Raw genomic sequence first — 19,694 nt, 5'->3', positions numbered from 1 at the left:
TGCGCTCAGTCGGCCTGGGCCCAAAAGGCCGCGCGGCGCAGGGGCGGGACTCCAGGACTCGAGGCGGAGCCTCAGCGGCGGGGCTCTTCCACGAGACTCTCGCAGGAGGGTCCTCCCGAAAGAAACAGCTCACTTAGACCTGAATTAACATGCCGGCAGATTATGAATGCATAACACATAATACACTTAGTAGGTATACATCGAAGCTTAAGGACAAACAGGAATTCAACGAATTGACAGGAGGAAAAACACAATCTAGGGTCCTTAGTCATGATGAAGTTTGTTCCTCGATTTAAAAAACTAAAATAATGAATTTGGAATGTCTTTAGAGATTAAAAAAAAGCCTATGGGATAAAAAACAAAGTATAGTCTTCTTAATCAACACTCTGGTGAGAACACCCCTCCGACAACTTGGTCTGGTAGGACGCCCCAGATTTCCCGCGAAAATGTGGTCCGGCGGTAGGTCAAACCATCTGCACTGAGGTGGGGCCAATCGGGACCTAAGTCTGCTTTCGGCTGGGGCGCGAAAAAAGGCCGTTAAATCCCCCCTCTAGTTGCGCAGTGGCACCTTCCACTGGCGGAGCCGTTCGGGAGCGCTACTGTGATTGGTGAAGTCGCAGGGGGCGGTGACCACCGTGCCGCCGGCGGGAACCCTCGGCCCTGCTCGTGCTGTCTGGAAGAGCAACTGTCCAGGTAGAACCTGAGCTTTGAAGAGTCTGCGGGTGGCAGCCCTTCCCTGGTAATCTCGCGTTGGCAGTGAGGGCTCCGCGCAGAGCCCGGCGGGGGCGTCCGTGCAGCCGGGCGGGGAGGGCGCGACGCGAGCCTGTCCTTGTCGCGCAGGTATCCCCGCACCATGTCGTCTCCAGCGTCTACCCCGAGCCGCCGCAGCAGCCGGCGCGGACGGGCCACCCCCGCGCATACACGTAAGTTTCCTGTTCCTTCACACCCCACCTCGGGAGCGGGTCCACTACGGACCTCCCGCGGCCTGCGCGGGGAGCGTGCGGGTATGAGCCCCGGGGCGTGCTCTGCCGCGTGGTTGTGAAAACAGATGGCAGTGGGCACTCAACTCCACATTAGCGGTAGGGTTCTTCGTTTAGATTGGTTAAGCATGTCGGTGCCCATTTGCCCTCATTTGTGTTAGAGTAATGAATCAAATCATCTCAAGAGGTGAATCCTGGAAGATCAAACGTGAGAGTTGATAGCCGTCTTTGTTTTATATGACACAAGCCCGGAATGAAGAAGCCAGGTCATCTCCATCTCAGAGACGGAGAGGCGAGGATTCCACCTCCACCGGTGAGCTGCAGCCCATGCCCACCTCGCCCGGAGCAGACTTGCAGAGCCCTGCAGCGCAGGACACATTGTTTTCCAGTCCTCCTCAGATGCATTCTTCAAGTGAGTTTCTGAACATCTAGGTTATACTGTGATTGATAGATAACAAGTGATATAGATGGTCAGGTTGGGTATTTGATATAACTAAGCATTCCCTCTTCATTAAAAGAGCTGGAGAGGGCTTAGTGGTAGAGCGCTTGCCTAGCATGCGTGAGGCACTGGGTTTGATTCTCAGCACCACATAAAAATAATAGTAAAATAAAAGTCCGTTGACAACTAAAAAAGTTTTTTAAAAAAGAGCTGGAGAATGAAGAAGAATTGGTACATGTTAGGACTTAGTGAGCAAAGAAAGCAGCTATTCTTTTGCCATTTTAAAATAGAACACTTAATGGTCCTCAAAACTTCAACCACCAAACATAGCAATAGATACGCAGTTTGTGTTGTGTTTTGAAGATAGATCAGACATGCCCATAGTTTCAGGTTTGATGTACTACTAGAATTCTATTGTGAACTTCTGCATTTTATCTTTATAGCTATTCCTCTGGACTTTGATGTTAGCTCACCACTGACATATGGCACTCCTAGCTCTCGGGTGGAGGGAACCCCAAGGAGTGGGGTTAGGGGTACACCTGTGAGGCAGAGGCCTGACCTTGGCTCTGCACGGAAGGGTCTTCAGGTGGATCTGCAGTCTGATGGGGTGAGTACACAGCAGTCTCCTGATAGCATTGTCTTGGGGACAAAAATAGATAATTCCATTGGCATGGCTCTGGAATACTTCTTTGTAGGCAGCAGCAGAGGATGCGGTAGCAAGTGAGCAGTCTTTGGGCCAAAAACTTGTCATCTGGGGAACAGATGTAAATGTGGCAACATGCAAGGAAAATTTTCAGGTGAGTTGTATGTGTTATAAATAAACAAACAAAGGCTTTCTGTCCATCTACAACTACGAAATAAATGTGAAGATAAATAAATAAATAAAATACATATTTAAGGGCTCTGAAAATGTTGGGAGAAAAGTTTTATAATTTATATGGAACTAACCATAAATAATAGGGACAGATTATGGTTGATGCATTTAATAAAATACTTCTTTTATCTCCTCATACTGAAATACTCATCACTTTTTGTATTCTGAATAGTTGCTTATTTCCCATTGCATTAAGCTTAATATTTTTTCTCTTCACATCAAGAGATTTCTTCAACAGTTTATGGACCCTATGGCTAAAGAAGAAGAAAATGTTGGCATAGATATTACTGAGCCTCTATATATGCAACGACTTGGAGAGGTAATCAGATTTTCTTCCTTAAAAAGTTGCTCATTATAGTTGGGTGTGGTGGTGCACACCTATAATCCCAGCAACTTGAGAGACTGAGGCAGGAGGATCATAAGTTCAGGGCCAGCCTCAGCAACTTACGAAGGCCCTAAGCAACTTAGAAGTTGTGCATTATAGGGCTGGGGATATAGCTCAGTTGGTAGAGTGCTTGCCTTGCAAGCAAAAGACCCTGGGTTCAAATCCCCAGCACCGCAAAAAAAAAAAAAAAAAACAAAGAAGTTGTGCATTATGAAATAATAATATCACCAAAATATAATTTCTTTATTTTATCTTACAGATTAATGTTATTGGGGAGCCATTTTTAAATGTAAACTGTGAACACATAAAATCATTTGATAAGAATTTGTATAGGCAACTCATTTCCTATCCACAGGTAAGAATTTGGCTTTGACGTTGCTGAAATACAGTGAATACCTAGAGGAATGTTTTTGGGTAGCAGGATTTCCATGATAACAGAAAGAGTATCCCTCTAAAACATGAACTTTTTTTAAAAGAACAGCTTCTTTCAAGACCAATGTTTTTACATTTTAATGTTTTTCAAAATGGCATATGTATTACTATGATAATTATAGTTGACTATCGTGTATTTCTTACATATGAAATAATCATGAATTTTATGAATGATAGTTTCTTGGGCTTCATGTAATTATCTTAAATGGAAATGTTTTGTAAATGTGTTACATGTGTTCTTCCATCTTTAATGGACTATGTTAGCCATAGCATGTTTCTTCTAGACAGGTCAGTTTTTTAATGAAACATCAGCTGTATTGAATTCAGGTATAGGCTTGGAGGTAGATAGTCTTGGATTTTGAATCTTGGCTTTGCTGCTTACTAGCTACATAACTTTGTTCAAGTTCCTTGGCCTCCAAAAAGTTGTTTCTTCATCTGTAATTGGAGAATAATATTAAATTGGAGTAAAATAAGTATGATTTAATCTATTGTATCATTTCATTGGGGAAAAAAATATGACATGAAAGTGTGAGCTCAAAATCCTTTCCTTTACAAATCAAAGCATAACATAAGCCAACATGCTGAGAAGGCATTTTCATTTAATCCAAATGAGAATATGCCAGAGGTAAGAAATTTTGGTATGCCTAAGGTTTGAAAATATCATGTACATGAATCTGTAAGGGTAATTGGGGTTATGCCATGTTTTTCTGCTTCTATACTTTCCCATTATGAAGTATTTTGTATCTTAGATTGAACTCCAAGATAGGACTGGAAACATAGTTTGGAATCTTTATATTGGTTGTTACAGGAAGTTATCCCTACTTTTGACATGGCTGTCAATGAGATCTTCTTTGATCGTTACCCTGACTCTATCTTAGAACATCAGATTCAAGTAAGACCATTTAATGCATTGAAGACAAAGAACATGAGAAACCTGAATCCAGAAGGTAATGTATTTAATAGCAGGAAAGTGCCTTCTATGAAAATGAATAAAGTCTTACTTCATCAAAGATCTTTAAAAGTGGTGATGATGCATTATAAATTGACCAAATAATACAGATTCACGTATTTAATGTGAACCCCATTATGTCTTTTTCTAACTTAACTGTAATATTCGATATAAAAGATGTGGCTATTAGCAATTCTCTACTTTAATGCAAACCTAATCAAATATAATAAAACTACAGTTATTGGGTAGATGTTTTCCTAGCCACTATAGAAAATAAATACATACCATGGTCCTTACCCTTGAGCTTAAGAAAAAAATCTACTTTGACAAGAAAATAAAAGATGAGGCAGAATAACAAAAGAGCAGTGCAGGAGACATCTCAGCCAAGGGAGAGGAGCAGAGTGCTGGGCCTGTAGAGGACATATTAATGGTAAATGAGAAATTTGAATAGTTAGATTTGGAAAACAAACATGAAGGAATTTGTTCTAGACACTGGAAAGAATAAAAATAGAAACAAGGAAGCAGACAGTTATGTATGGACACTAAATGATTTGGGTTGCCAAAGTAGGGAGTTTGGAAGGCAATGTTTGAGTGGGACTGTAAAATTGTACTAGAAAACTTTCTACATCAACTTAAAAAGAATTTAGATTTTATTCCAACCTAAAAAAGGAACCATTGAGACTTTTTGCGGATAAAGATTTTGCTACTCTTGAAGTTCACAGTGGTTCTGTTATGCAAGCTATATTGAAGTTCAGTTAGTAGATCTTGAAAGTAGCTCAATTAAGGAGCACCAGATTCATGATCTGGATAGTGACCAGGTCAGGAAAATAGGAAAAATAATATTTGCCATGTATGAAGATTGAGGTAAAAAAAAGTTACCCTGTAAACAAATGTGCTAAGGCCATTAAAAATTTTCAGTAAGAGAACATGATATAGCCAATAAATACTAGTAAGACTCTTTTAGCAAGTTGTGTGGTTTTGTTTTGTTTTGTTTTGTTTTCGCTCATGAAATTGGCTTCTGACATTTTTATGAAGGGATGTTGTGGGGGAATGTCAGAGGTATTATGATTGGTGCTTTTAAACTTTCAAAAGCAAGGAAAGATGAGCAGGGCAGAAACAAGGATGATTTGTCAGTGAAAGGAAGACCAGGTGAAACATTCTAAAGACTTCTTGAATCCCCAGTTAGTGCTGTCAGGATGGAGCAATCTTCAAGACCAGCAATAACTGACCACAGCCACATTTTGTTGACTACACAGAGCAGTGAAACTCACGTGAACCACCAGTGGGAACGGGGTCAAATGACCAACAGAGGGATAAAGTTTATTGGAAAGATACAAACACAAGTGTGAGCAAGGGTGAAAAATGAGACTAGAAAAGGCTCTCTTGTGTAGACCATGATGGTTGTACACACTTAGTCCAGGTCATTTAACTGTAGAGCACATGCTTTTCATACAAGACCACAAGACTTCAGGAGGCACCTTGAGTGAGATCAGAGGACATGGGACAAAACATGCAAAAGCATCAAGCTTCTAATTCATCAAGGAAAAGAGAGATGGTGGGTTTTATAGTATGTGTGTTATATGTATGTCAGAGATCTACTGGGGTTGAGAGGAAGGTAGACTAGACACAGAGGGCATCCTAGGCCAGTCTTGAGGGTACCCAGTCTGCCCTGACCCCATCTTTCCCAGCACCTCTGCACCTCAGGTAAGGTTCTGCTTCTTGGTGGCAGGCCCAGGCCTGGCTGTATCATGGGCAGTGACTGATTGACAAGCCAGCTTCTCTCTCCCCTTACAGACATTGATCAGCTCATCACCATCAGTGGCATGGTCATCAGGACATCCCAGCTGATTCCTGAAATGCAGGAGGCCTTCTTTCAGTGCCAAGTGTGTGCCCATACAACCCGGGTGGAGATGGACCGTGGCCGTATTGCCGAACCCTGTGCTTGTGGGCACTGTCACACTACACACAGCATGGCACTCATCCACAATCGCTCCCTTTTCTCTGATAAGCAGATGGTAGGTATCCATTCTACACCCAGGTCAGGGCTCCCATACACACATTTCCACTTCTATTCTGCCTCTGAATCTTCAACCAAATTTAACTTGTTGTTCTGTGGCCCTCAGCCATGCTTCTTAAATGGCATTTAGCTCTTGTGTTTCTTCCTTAACATTGGAGGTCTTGTTAGTGAGTTGTGGGCTGCAACACTCAGAGCACATGGAGGCTTCAGCATTGAGATTCAGTGGCCCTGAATCAGTTCATTATTATATACTCCCAAGTTCTCAAGTTTCAGTCATTTCTAAATTAACAGACCCAGATAAGCTCTTCGATTTGTTAAATGTGTCATGAGATACTCTCATGGAACCATGTAAGGTTATATGATATTTTAATTCAGATACAAAAGATTTGAGATCGGATTTATTTAGTTAAATTCTACCATTTTCACTGGTAAATAATGTATGGAGATTTTCTGCAGTTTTTCTCAGATTTTGTTGTCTTTGAAGTTTGAACTTCTACTTCTTTCATCATAAATATTCTGAAAGATGTACTTAGTACAGACTTCAGGTTCTCTCTGCCTAACCCTATCCTTGCATGGAGAGGATGATTAAGCTAGTTGGGATGACTTGTCTTGACTCCCACTCAGAGTTTCTCTTTGCTTACATAAAGTTGATAAAATAGTGAAGAAACTGCAAAACCTTTGATAAGTTCACCAGGCAAGAGTACCTAAAAACCAAAGGAAAAAAATAAATGGTAACAAGATTGCACATGTGAGAGAAAACACAAGATATTTGTCTTTGTGAGTCTGGGGTATTTTGTTTGACATGGTGATTTCATTCTTTGTGATTGGATGATGTTCCATTGTGTGTGTGCCACATTTTCTTTGTCCATTCCATCATTGATAGGCATCTAGGCTTAGGCTAGTTTTACGACTTGGCTATCGTAAATGGTGCCACAATTAAACATGGGTATGCAGGTAAATAAAGGAAAAAAAGAGCTAGGAATGATGTAGCACACCTTTAATCCCAGTGACTCTGGAGACTAAAGTAGGAAGATTGTAAGCAAAGTTAGCTTCAGTATCTTAGCAAAACTTAACTTTTTCAAAATAAAAAAGCTGGGAATATAGCTCAGTGGTAGAGTGCCCTGGGTTCAATGCCCAGTATTCAATAAAAAAGAGTTCTAAAATTTCATATAGAAATAAATGGAGGAAAAACAGTCATTTCAGTAGAGTGTTGAACAGGATTGAGAACTAGAGATACCAAGGGAGAGTCCCTGTTGCCAGGTGTAGGATGGTATTATTAGAATTCTTCAAAGACTCCAAGTCTGGCTTAGAATAAAACCCCTAACATCCTCAGATCCTCACTGAGGTCACCTGGTTTTACAAAGGCCTTCCCTCAGTTGATCACCATTCCTGCCACCTTGCCTGTAGCCTTGCCCTGTTTTTATTTCTGCTCATTGCATTTGGCACTGTAAGATCTGCCACATACTCACTTGTCTGTGTATTGTCTGTCCCCTTCACTCCATGAAGAAGGGAACTTTACTCACTGTGAGTCCCCAGTACCTGCAACAGGTTCCAGCATAGGGCAGGTGCTCAATAGGTGCCTATTTTATAATTGGATGTAGACAGGGACATGGGCAAGTACTTGGGAATGTGCAGAAGTGTCTAAATGGTGAACCTTAAAAACATGTACTTCTCCACCCAGGGAATAGTTAGGAGTAACTTATTGTGTGTGTGCTACACTGCTGAATTGCACCCTCAGTCCCTACTAGAAGTAAACTTCTAAAGGAATAATTAGAAACAGGAAACATTTATATAAGGAGATACATAATGCTCTACAACCTTATAATGACAAATAGATTTTTTTTAGTTGTAGATGGACATGGTACCTTTATTTTATTTTTATGTGGTACAGAGGATCAAACCCAGTGCCTCACTTATGCTAAGCAAGCACTCTACCACTGAGCTACAATCCCAGTCCAAATAGATTTTAATAAAGAGGTGAAGATGCTAGGTATCAAACATGTCTAAACAATACAAAGACACAATTGGGTTTTGGTCTCCATTGTGTTTTTTTTGTTTCTCAAGTTTATTCTGTTCATTGCTCTTCCTTCAGATCAAACTTCAAGAGTCTCCTGAAGACATGCCTGCTGGGCAGACACCTCACACTGTCGTCCTTTTTGCTCACAATGATCTTGTGGACAAGGTTCAGCCTGGGGACAGAGTGAATGTCACAGGTAAGAATGTACCTTTGTACCAACATAACAAAAATGCCTCCTATTTTTCATGCCCTCTGGTTGTCCTTTGGTAGTGGTCAGTTCAGATCTTCAAGGCCATGAGGAATATCCCCTGCTTTACTCACCATCTTTTTAACTTAGTACCATAGTCCGGCACTATGAAATCCTTCATCCCACACTCAAATTTTGGGAAATATGGTCCTTATGGTCACTTGCACCTTGCTGTGTCAATCTCTCAGTACATGTGTCTCAAATTGGCATTATTGGCAGTATTAGTATCACAAGAGAACAGCTGAGATTAAGACTAGTATTTTTTTTTTATTGTAAACAAATGGGATACATGTTGTTTCTCTGTTTGTACATGGCGTAAAGGCATACCATTTGTGTAATCATAAATTTACTAAGACTAGTATTAATAGGATATTGATAGGATTTGAACTATACAAGCAACTCAGGGAAATCACACCAACTCAAGTTGTAAGTAATTTTCAACTTATTTCCCAAATGTACAGTTTTTGATTCCTTTTATGGAGGAATAGGTCAGTGCTGCCTTTTTTTGGTAGTAAGGATTGAACCCAAGGGTGCTTAACCACTGAGCCACATGCCCAGCCCTTTTTTATATTTTTATTTAGAGACAGGGTCTCATTAAGTTGCTTAGGGCCTCATTAAGAATCTGAGACTGGATTTGAACTTATGATCCTCCTGCCTGAGCCTCTCAAGCCATGCTGGAATTACAGGCATGTGCCACTATTCCTAGACAGAGTGTGTTTTGTGTCCTTGCTGAGAGATTGACACAGAGGCGAGTAGGTAAATATAACTCAGGTACCATAGTAAATTTGGTTCCAGGAGCCAGATCCTATCCCTCCTACCAAGAGTACCCTTTCCACAGTACCAGATGAGTACAGCAGTCTTTCTTCACACATTTTGGAGGCATGTAGTTACTTGGTCTCTCAGATAGTGTAGCACCATTGTTTCTCATGTGAGGAATGAGTCCAGGGACCCTGCACTGGGCCAGGGCCCACAGTTTCTCTATTTTTCTCTCAGTGAGTCAGTATTTCTCATCCTGTTTCTTCCTTGGCATAAAAGTTAAGGAGTGGTCACTAACAACCTTAGGTTGTAAAAATATATATAACAGTTGAAAATTCAAAAGCATGTGTAGTCTTTACTGAAAGAGATATTCAATCCTAGTTCTGTCATCCAGCTGCCCTGAAACCTTTGGTGCAATGTTTAATCCAATATGTGGAGTTTATGTGATTATATATGTGAAAGAATTAGGGGTGAAGGTGACTTGCAGAATGCTGTGTAGGATGTAATATAATGTCTTCAGTGCTGTTCTATGAAGATAATTACAGCAGATGCTTATAGGAAGATAACCAGGCCAATTCAAATGTCATCAACAAATTAACCCTCATCCGTCTTGTTGTTGAACAGTCATCTAGTGTATTTTAAGAATATTATGTTTAAACTAGTTTTTATATTTTATGAGAATTGCATTGACCTATTAAGAAAATAAAGGACAAAGGTCCATACTATTATGGTGAGAAAAACAAATATCAAACTTTATCTTCAAAAAGTTGCAAGAAATAGAATCAGCCTGGAACTCAAGGCTTTTAGTTTGAAATCCAAAGATAAGCATCAGACATATCATTTTGGTAAACATTCCTTTTTTGAGCAAAAGATGTATAGTTGGTACAGTTGACATGTTAATGGTTTAATCTGTTTGTTAATTTCTCAATTATGTTCTTGGGTTGGTTGGATTTTTGGAGTGCTGGGGGTTGAATATTGCACATGTGAGGCAAGTGCTCTAATCCTGAGCTACAATGCCAGCCCTTGAATTGTATTCTCAAAAAACTACCCACAAACACCTTCAATTACTAAATGAAAATAATAGTTTTTCCTTCACCTTTGACTCAGTAGTCCGGCTTGTTCATGAAAATTTTTTTTTTTTTTTTTTTTTTTTTTAATTTGAACTTTTAGGATTTTCTTTCCAAGTTTTTGATATGGGATTCCAATATTTGTTCCTGTCCAGTTGTTAGCAGGTATTGTGCACTGAGTGAGCCTAGGGAAATAAAAGTACTATTTATTGAACATGACCATGAGCCAGGCCTTGTACTGGAAGCAATATAATGTCATTTTTCCCCAGAATGATTGTATACCCTGCAGTTATGCCTAGATGGATGCCCATGTTTACAGCTAACAGGTGAAAACAGATGAACATGATTTTAGGTCCGCCATTCTCAGAAACGAAACCTATGATCTTCCCAGCATGGCCTTTTCCCCACTTGATCAAAAAAGAACAGGAACTGTACAGCGTAGGCCCAAGTCCTCAACCCAAAATGCCCACAGAGGTTATGTCTTAGGAGCTCAACGTGGAGTGGCTCACCTTGGCTCTTAGCTACTAAGCCCTTCAGTGGCACAAGCCTGGGGGTAAAAGTGTGTCTCCTGGTTGTACCCTTAGGCATCTATCGAGCAGTGCCTATTCGAGTTAACCCAAGAGTGAGTAATGTGAAATCTGTCTACAAAACCCACATTGACGTCATCCATTATCGGAAAACTGATGCAAAGCGCCTGCATGGTCTTGATGAAGAAGCAGAACAGAAACTTTTTTCAGAAAAACGTGTGGAATTGCTTAAGGAACTTTCTAGGAAACCAGACATTTATGAGAGACTCGCTTCAGCCTTGGCTCCCAGCATTTATGAACATGAAGATATAAAAAAGGTAACAAAGGATTTATAACCTGGTATTGGAATTTACAGTTCTTTGGGATCCAGAAGTATAAATACTCATCTTCCATGCCACTACCTTCCTTTAAGGATAATAGTTACTGCTTTGATAGAGTAGGGTGATGTTGTGATGCCTTGGTCGTTGGTTGAGAATCATAGCATTATTATCTATTTACTTATCCATGCGCTGAACTCATTCACGATTCTAAACATAACAGGCCATGTGGGGTCAGCATAGGGATTTATATGAGCAGTGTTTTGGCATAATTCATATTGGTTTGTGATAGTTTAAAGTAATGAAAGCACTTTCATGTGGTTTTTTGGTTTTGGTTTTTGTTTTGTAACACCTTCAATTAAGAATAGATAATTCTAAAATTTAAGCTAAATCCGTTACTCTGCAATAAATGAACATTCAGCGTTCATTATATCATGGGTTTGGGTTTTTTTTGTTTTCTATTTTTTTTAGGGAATCTTGCTTCAGCTCTTCGGTGGAACAAGGAAGGATTTCAGTCACACAGGAAGGGGCAAATTTCGTGCTGAGATCAATATCCTGCTGTGTGGTGACCCTGGTACCAGCAAGTCCCAATTGCTACAATACGTGTATAATTTGGTCCCCAGAGGCCAGTACACATCCGGGAAGGGCTCCAGTGCAGTTGGCCTCACCGCATATGTGATGAAAGACCCTGAGACCAGGCAGCTAGTTCTGCAGACAGGTGCCCTTGTCCTGAGTGACAATGGCATCTGCTGTATTGATGAGTTTGACAAGATGAGTGAAAATACAAGATCAGTGCTACATGAAGTCATGGAACAGCAGACTCTGTCCATTGCAAAGGTGAGTTGTGGTCCCACTGTGTATGCAGACACACACACATGAATGTATGGGTCCCTTGAATTAAAGTATTTGCAGAACTGTGCAGCACTGCCCTGGTTCTAACTTAGGGAAACTGGTAAGAATTTTTCATATCAGATATAAGCTAAATCTGTAAGTGTTTTATACAGGGTAACTTCTTTCATCTTTTTTACTATACTGCCCACTAATGTGTGTTATTCATAGCACTGAAGTTTGTGCTTAAGTTTATGCAAGGGTTTTGCTTTCTGAGAAAAATGTGACTGTGACACACATTCATCTAAAATCAGGCATGAAGAATGGGACATTTCGACTTGCAACTGTGCAAGTCAATAAAGGTGACAATGCCCCTGAGTAGCAGAAATGTAGAGCAAATGAAGTTTAGCAGGATTCTGAGCAGAGACTGCTCTTTCCTGCTGCCAGCATCAAGGTGAGGTTTCTAACTACACAGTTTTCTTATAGGCTGGGATCATCTGTCAACTCAATGCACGTACCTCTATCCTGGCAGCTGCAAACCCCATTGAATCTCAGTGGAATCCTAAAAAAACAACCATTGAGAACATCCAACTACCTCATACATTATTGTCAAGGTATTGCTTATCTATAGAGTTTTCCGTGTAAGATAAAGAATCTCTTTACCCCAGTAAGGCTATTTCAAGTTTGGTTGGTCAGGGCTTTTCCTGGCAAGGATTCTGTGTTCTCTGCCCAGTTTCAGGTAACATGTTAACATTATTATGATTATTATTATTTTCCTAAGCTATTGGGACTTCTCACTTTGCCATCTTATTCAGGTGGCTATCATTCTACTATTCTTAGTCTGAAAGCTACTATTGAGAATCAGCAAAGTACAGAAAACCACACTGCACAATAGAAAGGGTTTTGAAGAGTGAGATTTGTTAAAGCTCATATCATACAAACCATACTTTTTCTCAGCCTTATACTCCAAATGGATATATACATATTTTACATCTTAATTACTTTTTTTTAACCAGAAAGTGTTTTATTTTGATTTTTTTTCTGTCTCTGAAAACAATTGGAAGGCACTTTCATTTGAATCTTCAAATCTTCAGAATTGTTTTAATGTTTCCCTAGGAGAAGTTTTACTTCATTGATTTAGCCATTACTTGGACAGACCTAAGGATGGAATAGCATAGGTTTGACCCACAGGCTCTTTCAGGGATAGAAAACTATTTTCCCTTGATGGCCCTCACTGGGTGCATATTTACTACACAGTCTGCAATGGCTCAAGCAACCATTAAATTCTGTTTGTAGATAGGTTTTTCTCCCAAATAGAAAGACAGTGTTTTTTTCTTACTGTTTCTCAGGTTTGATCTGATCTTCCTCATGCTGGACCCTCAGGATGAGGCATATGATCGGCGTCTGGCTCACCACCTGGTTGCACTATACTACCAGAGCGAGGAACAGGCAGAGGAGGAATTCCTAGATATGGCGATGCTAAAGGACTACATTGCATATGCTCACAGCACTATCATGCCCCGACTGAGTGAGGAGGCTAGCCAGGCTCTCATTGAGGTAACCTTATAAAGTACTTGTAAGCACAGTGAATTTCTGATCAGAAGACTTATGTTCAGATATAGGAAAGCCACTTAATAACTTTGGACAGGTAATTTAATTTCTGTAAATTTCATTCTCTTGTATATATAAATTAAAATGAGTGCTAAGTAGATACTTGAACTTTTTGGTATCCTTATATGTGGGCACAATATACTGACAAATCCTGTTATTCAAGTATTCTGATATTAAGGTTCCTGGTACTTCAATGGACTCTCCATCCTTACTGAGCTACCATAAGTGCTAAATAAATGTTACGAACAATATAGAATTTTCCATTTGAATCAAATTCTTGAGGCTTGTTCATAAAATTATGTCATATATGAAATCAGTACAACTTAGTGTTCGTAATATTATCTCATTGATCCTTTCTATGCCTCATCACACAGATCCCTAGCCAGGGTATACATCAGAATCAGTATTTGAGTGCTTTTCTCTGATTGTCCCCCTCATTCATCATCTGCTCAATCACACGTACTCCTCCCCCAAGAGCCATGTCCTCTTCTCTGCCACACAGTGCCATTCTGTGTTCTTCAAAGCTATATCAGATATTACCTTCTTCAAGAAGTCTATCCAAACGTCTCCCAGTTGGAATATTTTCTTTCTCTCTCTCTCTCTCTCTCTCTCTCTCTTTTTTTTTTTTTTTTTTTTTTTTTGGTGTGTTGGGGGGGAGGGTACTGTGATGAGCCCCCAGGGCATTTAAACACTAAGCCAAATCCTTCTGACTTTGAACTAGTGATCCTCCTGCCTCAGCCTCTTGAGCCACTGGGATTATAGATATGCGCCACCACGCCTGGCCCCCAGTCAGAATATTTCTAACCATCACGGCACACTATTGTTGTGGTTCTCCTCTAGAATTCCCATGTTCTGTGTGTCAGTCTCCACCACTTGATGAGGTGCAAGGCCAGAAACTAGATTTGACTTGTGATTTCCCCTCACTACCTCCACAAGATAGCCAAGCAGAATTTCAGTTTATTTAGTGGAACCCTAACTTAAAGATTCAGCAACAAAATTAAGTTTCTTATGAGCAAGGGGTTTTGCTTTTGTTTTCTCTGCTTTCACTAGGCTTATGTAGACATGAGGAAGATTGGGAGTAGTCGAGGCATGGTTTCTGCATACCCTCGACAACTGGAATCATTGATTCGCTTAGCAGAAGCCCATGCCAAAGTACGATTTTCAAGCAAAGTTGAAGCAATTGATGTAGAAGAGGCAAAACGTCTCCATCGAGAAGCTCTGAAACAGTCTGCAACTGACCCCCGGACTGGCATTGTGGACATATCTATTCTTACTACAGGTTTGTTACTTGCTTTGAACAAAAAAGACTTTTGGAAACTACTTAAATATAGGTGATCATCAAAGTGTAAGCAACCATTAAATCATTGAAGCAGAAGTTCTCAACCATTGTGGAATCAGGACTCCTTTGAGACTCTGATCAAAGTTGCCACTGCCATTGCCACCTCCCATCTTTCCCTAATAAAGACTAAGACACACAAAAAAGTTTTGTCTATGATTTAAGGGGATTTTCTCTCCTTTGCTGTTTTGACCTGTGACAACCCATTTTAAAGAAGCAGAGCCAGGCATTGTTGTGCACTCGTGTACTCCCAACTACCCAGGAAGATCACTTAAACCCAGGGGTTCAAGGCCAATCTGGCCAACATGACCCTGTCTCCAAAACAAAGCAATACATCTCTCTATGACTGTGCTTATTATTATAGGTTACATAGACTGTCTTCCAGTGTAAAGTAGCAGCTACTAGTACATAGAAAATTTGAAAGAGCAGAGAATTTAAAATTTATGTTTTTGCATATGCTATAGACCACAGTCTCCTTACCTTTCTAGGTGTTACTAATAAAGGAATGTTTATGGGAACTTGAAACATTTTACTTCCTAATAGCAGAAATATTTTCATTGTTATGTCTTAATCAGGAATGAGTGCCACCTCTCGTAAACGGAAAGAAGAATTAGCTGAAGCATTGAAAAAACTTATTTTATCTAAGGGCAAAACCCCAGCTCTAAAATATCAGCAACTTTTTGAAGATATTCGGGGACAATCTGACATAGTAAGTGTTAATATGTATTCTTTTGTCGTTGTTAGTTTTTCTCCTTTCTATTAATACTGCTTTTAGGAATTTTTCCCTCTTCTTTATTTATTAAGTAATAAATGTAGCTGAGAGTAAAGAGGTAAGATGATCCATAAACCCATCATCAAGACATAATCACAATTAAAGTTTTGTTATACCTGCTGGCATGGTAGCACACACCAGTAATCCCAGCGGCTCAGGAGGCTGAGGCAGGAGAATTGTGAGTTCAAAGCCATCCTCAGCAACTTAGCAAGGTCCTTAGCAACTTGGTGATACCCTTTCTCAAAATAAATTTTTTTTTGAAAAAAAGAGCTGGGGATGTGACTCAGTGGTTAAGTGCCTCTGGGTTCAATCCCCAGCACCAAAAAAATAAAATAAAAATAAACTTTTTGTTATACCATTTCAGAGTATTTATGTGTATAAATTTGCTTTAGGGATGAAATATTTGGGTGCCCTTTTGCAAATAATTAAGTTTGAATTGTGATCAGGTGCAGTGGTATGTGCACCACAGGAGGTTGGAGCAGGAGAATTGCAAGTTTGAGACCAGCCTCAGCAACCTAGCGAGGCCCTAGGTGACTTAACAAGATTCTGTCTCAAAAAATAAAAAGTTGAGTATGTGGCTTAGTGGTAATGTACCCCTAGGTTCAATCCCCAGTACTTAAAAAAAGGGAAGAAAGATTGAACTGTTCAGTTAAAAGAACTATATGGACTGGGTGCAGTGGTGCAAACCTAGCAACTCCAGAGGCTGAAGTAGACTTGCAAGTTCAAAGCCAGCTCAAGCAACTTAGCAAGGTCCTGAGCAACTTACAACCTGTCTCAAAATTTAAAAATGAATAGGGATAGGGATGTGGTTAACTGCCCCAGGGTTTGATTCTCAGTACCAAACAAAAGAACTACCTGGGTCAAATGCAGCTCTGCCTGCTTTTTGGTGTTTTTATTTTCCTTTGTTTCTATAACACCTCTTTGCTTATTGTCCCTGGCTATATTGGCACCATGAAGGCAGAACTTGGTAGGGACAACAGAGACCATATGGATGCCAAACCTAACCCTTTAAGGAAATGTTTGCTGTTCCTGATATACAGCACAAGAAATGCACACAACCACCAAAGAAGATGAAAAATTAACATGTCTCCAACAGTTGAGGGATTTGGCATGTGATTTATTTATTTTTCTTCTCTTTCCCAAAGGCAATTACCAAAGATATGTTTGAAGAAGCTCTGCGTGCCTTGGCTGATGACGACTTCTTGACAGTGACTGGGAAAACTGTTCGCTTGCTCTAATGCTTCCTGAGCCATGCTCTTGCATGCTTCTAGTTGGACCTGTTTGTATGCATGCGCAACCTGCAGGCCAGTCACCTGCTCCTTTTGCCATCACTATAAATAGATTCCGAGAGACATTATATGGCTACATAAAGTTCCCTAATTTGGGCTCAATTTTGTTAGTATATGCTTTCATTTTTTTAACATTTTAAGTAAAAATACTGTGGCAATTTATGAACATCCAGTAGAGATTATTTTCTTGATATTCTATTTCATTAGCAGTGGGGCTTTTCATCTGTATATAGAGAACAATGTGTCAGTCTTTGAAGGTGGCAGTGTGGATTGTGGAGTTTCTGGGGTTGGAGGGGTACTAGAGATTGAACTCAGAAGCACTCAATCATTGAGCCACGACCCATCCCTGTTTTATATTTTATTTGGAGACAGCGTCTCACTGAGTTGCTTAGTTCCTTGCCATTGCTGAGGCTGGCTTTGAACTCTGTCCTGTCTCAGCCTCTTGAGCCACTGCATTACAGGTGTGCAACACCATGCCCAGCAGATTGTGGCTTTGGGTGAAAACTAATAGTGGACTTTGATATGCTTGAGGATTTTTCCCCCCCTGTGGTAGGGATTGAACCTAGGGCCTCATGTATTCTAGAGAAGGGCTCTACCCCTGAACTACAGCACCAACCCCTTCAAGGATTTTGTAGCAAGAGATAATCAATGACCAGAGCTTATCATTCAGTGTGAGGCGATGAAGGGCTAGAGACTTCTTTTTTAATAGCACTCAAGTGTAATACTTTTTAGAGCTTTTCTTCATGGCTACTATTATATCAGGAATGTGTGGTTGCAAATGATTGATTCCAGGTTGACTTCTGTTTTATCCTAATATGTAAAACTTTTCTAAATAAATAATAGAAGAAATAATTCTTGATTATCTGTCATTGTTTTTCATTTAAAAAAAACCTTGATAAATACTACATTCATGGAAATTCATAATAGTAAGTGCTTTATATATCATAAAAGAAACAAAGATATGATGAGTTTTTACTCAAATTTTAATTAATCCCAGCAGTCAGTATTCTCAAACTATTATAGCCTCAAATCTTATAAGTAAAAACTACTACTAATATAATAATCCCTGAAACATTGAAGTCATATGAGGCCGTCTTTTATAACTTGGAATCAACACTTGTTATTAATAAAATTGTCGTTCTAGAAAATTATAGATATAGTTGAATATTTCACTATCAAAATGAGATTGTAGTGTTTTTTTGTTTTTGTTTTTTGGTTGAGGGTGGTAACCAGGAATTGAAGTCAGGGACACTTGAACACTCAGCTACATCCCCAGCCCTATTTTGTACTTTTATTTAGAGGCAGGGTCTCACCGAGTTGCTTAGCACCTTACTTTGGCTGAGTCTGGCTTTGAACTTGTGATCCCTATGCCTGAGCCTCCTGAGCCACTGAAATTATAGGCATGTGCCACTGCACCAGGCTTTGTAGTGACATTTTGAAGGAGGCAGTGGTTAGGTTGGATTTCACTAAGGGGTATGGATGACTGCCCACCTATTGACTTTGTGTGGTTTCCTCTATGAGGATGTATGTAGGATATGCTTCCATATGTCACTCTCACAGCCACCCTACAGAACCAAATCTTTCACAGATGGAGAAGCAAGGAGACCCAAAGCAATAGTTGAAGCTGGAATTAACAGAGCTCAGTCTTCTGACTTTAGAACTGAACTTGACCTATAACATGTCTGGATCTAGCTCAAGTTTTAACTCTGCCCCATGCTTTCTGGACACAATTTAAGCTTGCAAAATACTAGAGCAACAGCTCCCTGTGCCTGTCATATGGTAGGTATTCTAAAACTGCTCCAGTGGACAGAAGACTTGGAATCAGTCCACTTTTCTAACCATACGTGCTTCAGACTGAAAATGTATTATTCACAGCTCAATAGTTGCTGAAAGACACCTGGTTTTTGGACCATCTTTTCACTTATCACTGACAAACAGCATACACACCATCATCACAGAAGTTACACATTATATAGACTTTTATGAACAAAGCCACCTAAAGGTGATACAAAAACATGTCCCATAGCCATGGGAAGAAGTAGCTCTTGGCATTTTCCCTAAACTGCATCCCAAATAATTTATTCATTTGAAATTATTGTATAGCTACAGGGCCTGGAACTGCCTGTGAAAGTAAATTTACTGAGATGTTTTCCCCCTGAAGTTTATAAATTAGTAATATTTTTCTAAACTTTACAATTCCATACCAAGATGAAGGTATATGCAACTGCAGACATATATATTATAGTTCAATTTTAAGGGGATTTTAGTTACATGAAATTAACTATCCTGATGCTAACAGGTTCTGTCATAGTTACAATTTATTTAATTCATTAAACTTCCTTTTAACATCTACAACCTGCCTATGGTCTGTAGGTTTCATATTCACTCGCTGCAGTGCCTGAAGCTGGTTGCATATTACATGTTTGTATAGGATTTGCTTCTACGAAAGGAGGGTGAAGGTAAAAAAAGTCAAGGTATTCTTGGAATGAATGAAATCTCAGGGTATGTAGTAAAGGAATATGTTTGCACATTTGAATTATACCTCTGTGCCCTAAGGTCTGATAATATGCTCGCTTAGAGGGAGGGCCCAATGGCCTTATGGAGCACACCCAACACCCTCAGCTGTTAGGGCAGAAACAATCAGAAGCAAAACTTTAAGCTGGAGAACATCTTCCCGAAAAATGTATAAGGCAATTGACAGCATAAAGATTGAGAACTCAGGCATAAGGCTGCCTACTTGCAAATCCAACTCAGCTGACTCCAAATGTGCAGCAAAACTTACAACAGAGAATAATGTATGCTAAGTGTTCATTAAATTCTCTATCATTACTGTGAACAGAAATGAGTGGAC

At 39.9% G+C, this 19,694-nt stretch overlaps 1 protein-coding gene across 3 annotated transcripts; it reads left to right on the top strand.

Annotated features, from left to right (window-relative positions):
- Window positions 1–626: 626 nt before the first annotated feature.
- On the top strand, window positions 627–19,638 carry Mcm4 (minichromosome maintenance complex component 4). 3 transcript variants are annotated; one of them, XM_047557017.1, is made up of 17 exons: window positions 627–693; window positions 841–923; window positions 1,228–1,392; window positions 1,863–2,026; window positions 2,115–2,216; window positions 2,517–2,612; window positions 2,938–3,033; window positions 3,919–4,057; window positions 5,854–6,074; window positions 8,169–8,289; window positions 10,748–11,007; window positions 11,479–11,844; window positions 12,322–12,449; window positions 13,185–13,392; window positions 14,497–14,725; window positions 15,358–15,491; window positions 16,700–19,637. In XM_047557017.1, exons 2-17 carry the CDS (start codon window positions 854–856, stop codon window positions 16,790–16,792), a joined length of 2,592 nt encoding a protein of 863 aa, XP_047412973.1. In that variant the 5' UTR covers window positions 627–693; window positions 841–853; the 3' UTR covers window positions 16,793–19,637. The 3 variants fall into 3 exon arrangements, with proteins under 3 accessions (XP_047412973.1, XP_047412972.1, XP_047412974.1); XM_047557016.1 differs by having other exon boundaries at window positions 631–739; XM_047557018.1 differs by lacking the exon at window positions 627–693 and having other exon boundaries at window positions 825–923; window positions 16,700–19,638.
- Window positions 19,639–19,694: the final 56 nt, after the last annotated feature.

This window comes from Sciurus carolinensis, chromosome 1, assembly GCF_902686445.1.
Source record: "Sciurus carolinensis chromosome 1, mSciCar1.2, whole genome shotgun sequence".
Lineage (NCBI taxonomy): Eukaryota > Metazoa > Chordata > Mammalia > Rodentia > Sciuridae > Sciurus > Sciurus carolinensis.
This window is presented reverse-complemented; position numbering and strand designations above follow the sequence as displayed.

Coding starts and splice junctions, on each gene's coding strand:
- Mcm4 (XM_047557018.1), top strand. CDS start 854: ATGTCGTCTCCAGCGTCTACCCCGAGCCGCCGCAGCAGCCGGCGCGGA. Junction 6,075..8,168: donor TTTTCTCTGATAAGCAGATG/GTAGGTATCCAT, acceptor CTCTTCCTTCAG/ATCAAACTTCAAGAGTCTCC. Junction 13,393..14,496: donor CTAGCCAGGCTCTCATTGAG/GTAACCTTATAA, acceptor TGCTTTCACTAG/GCTTATGTAGACATGAGGAA.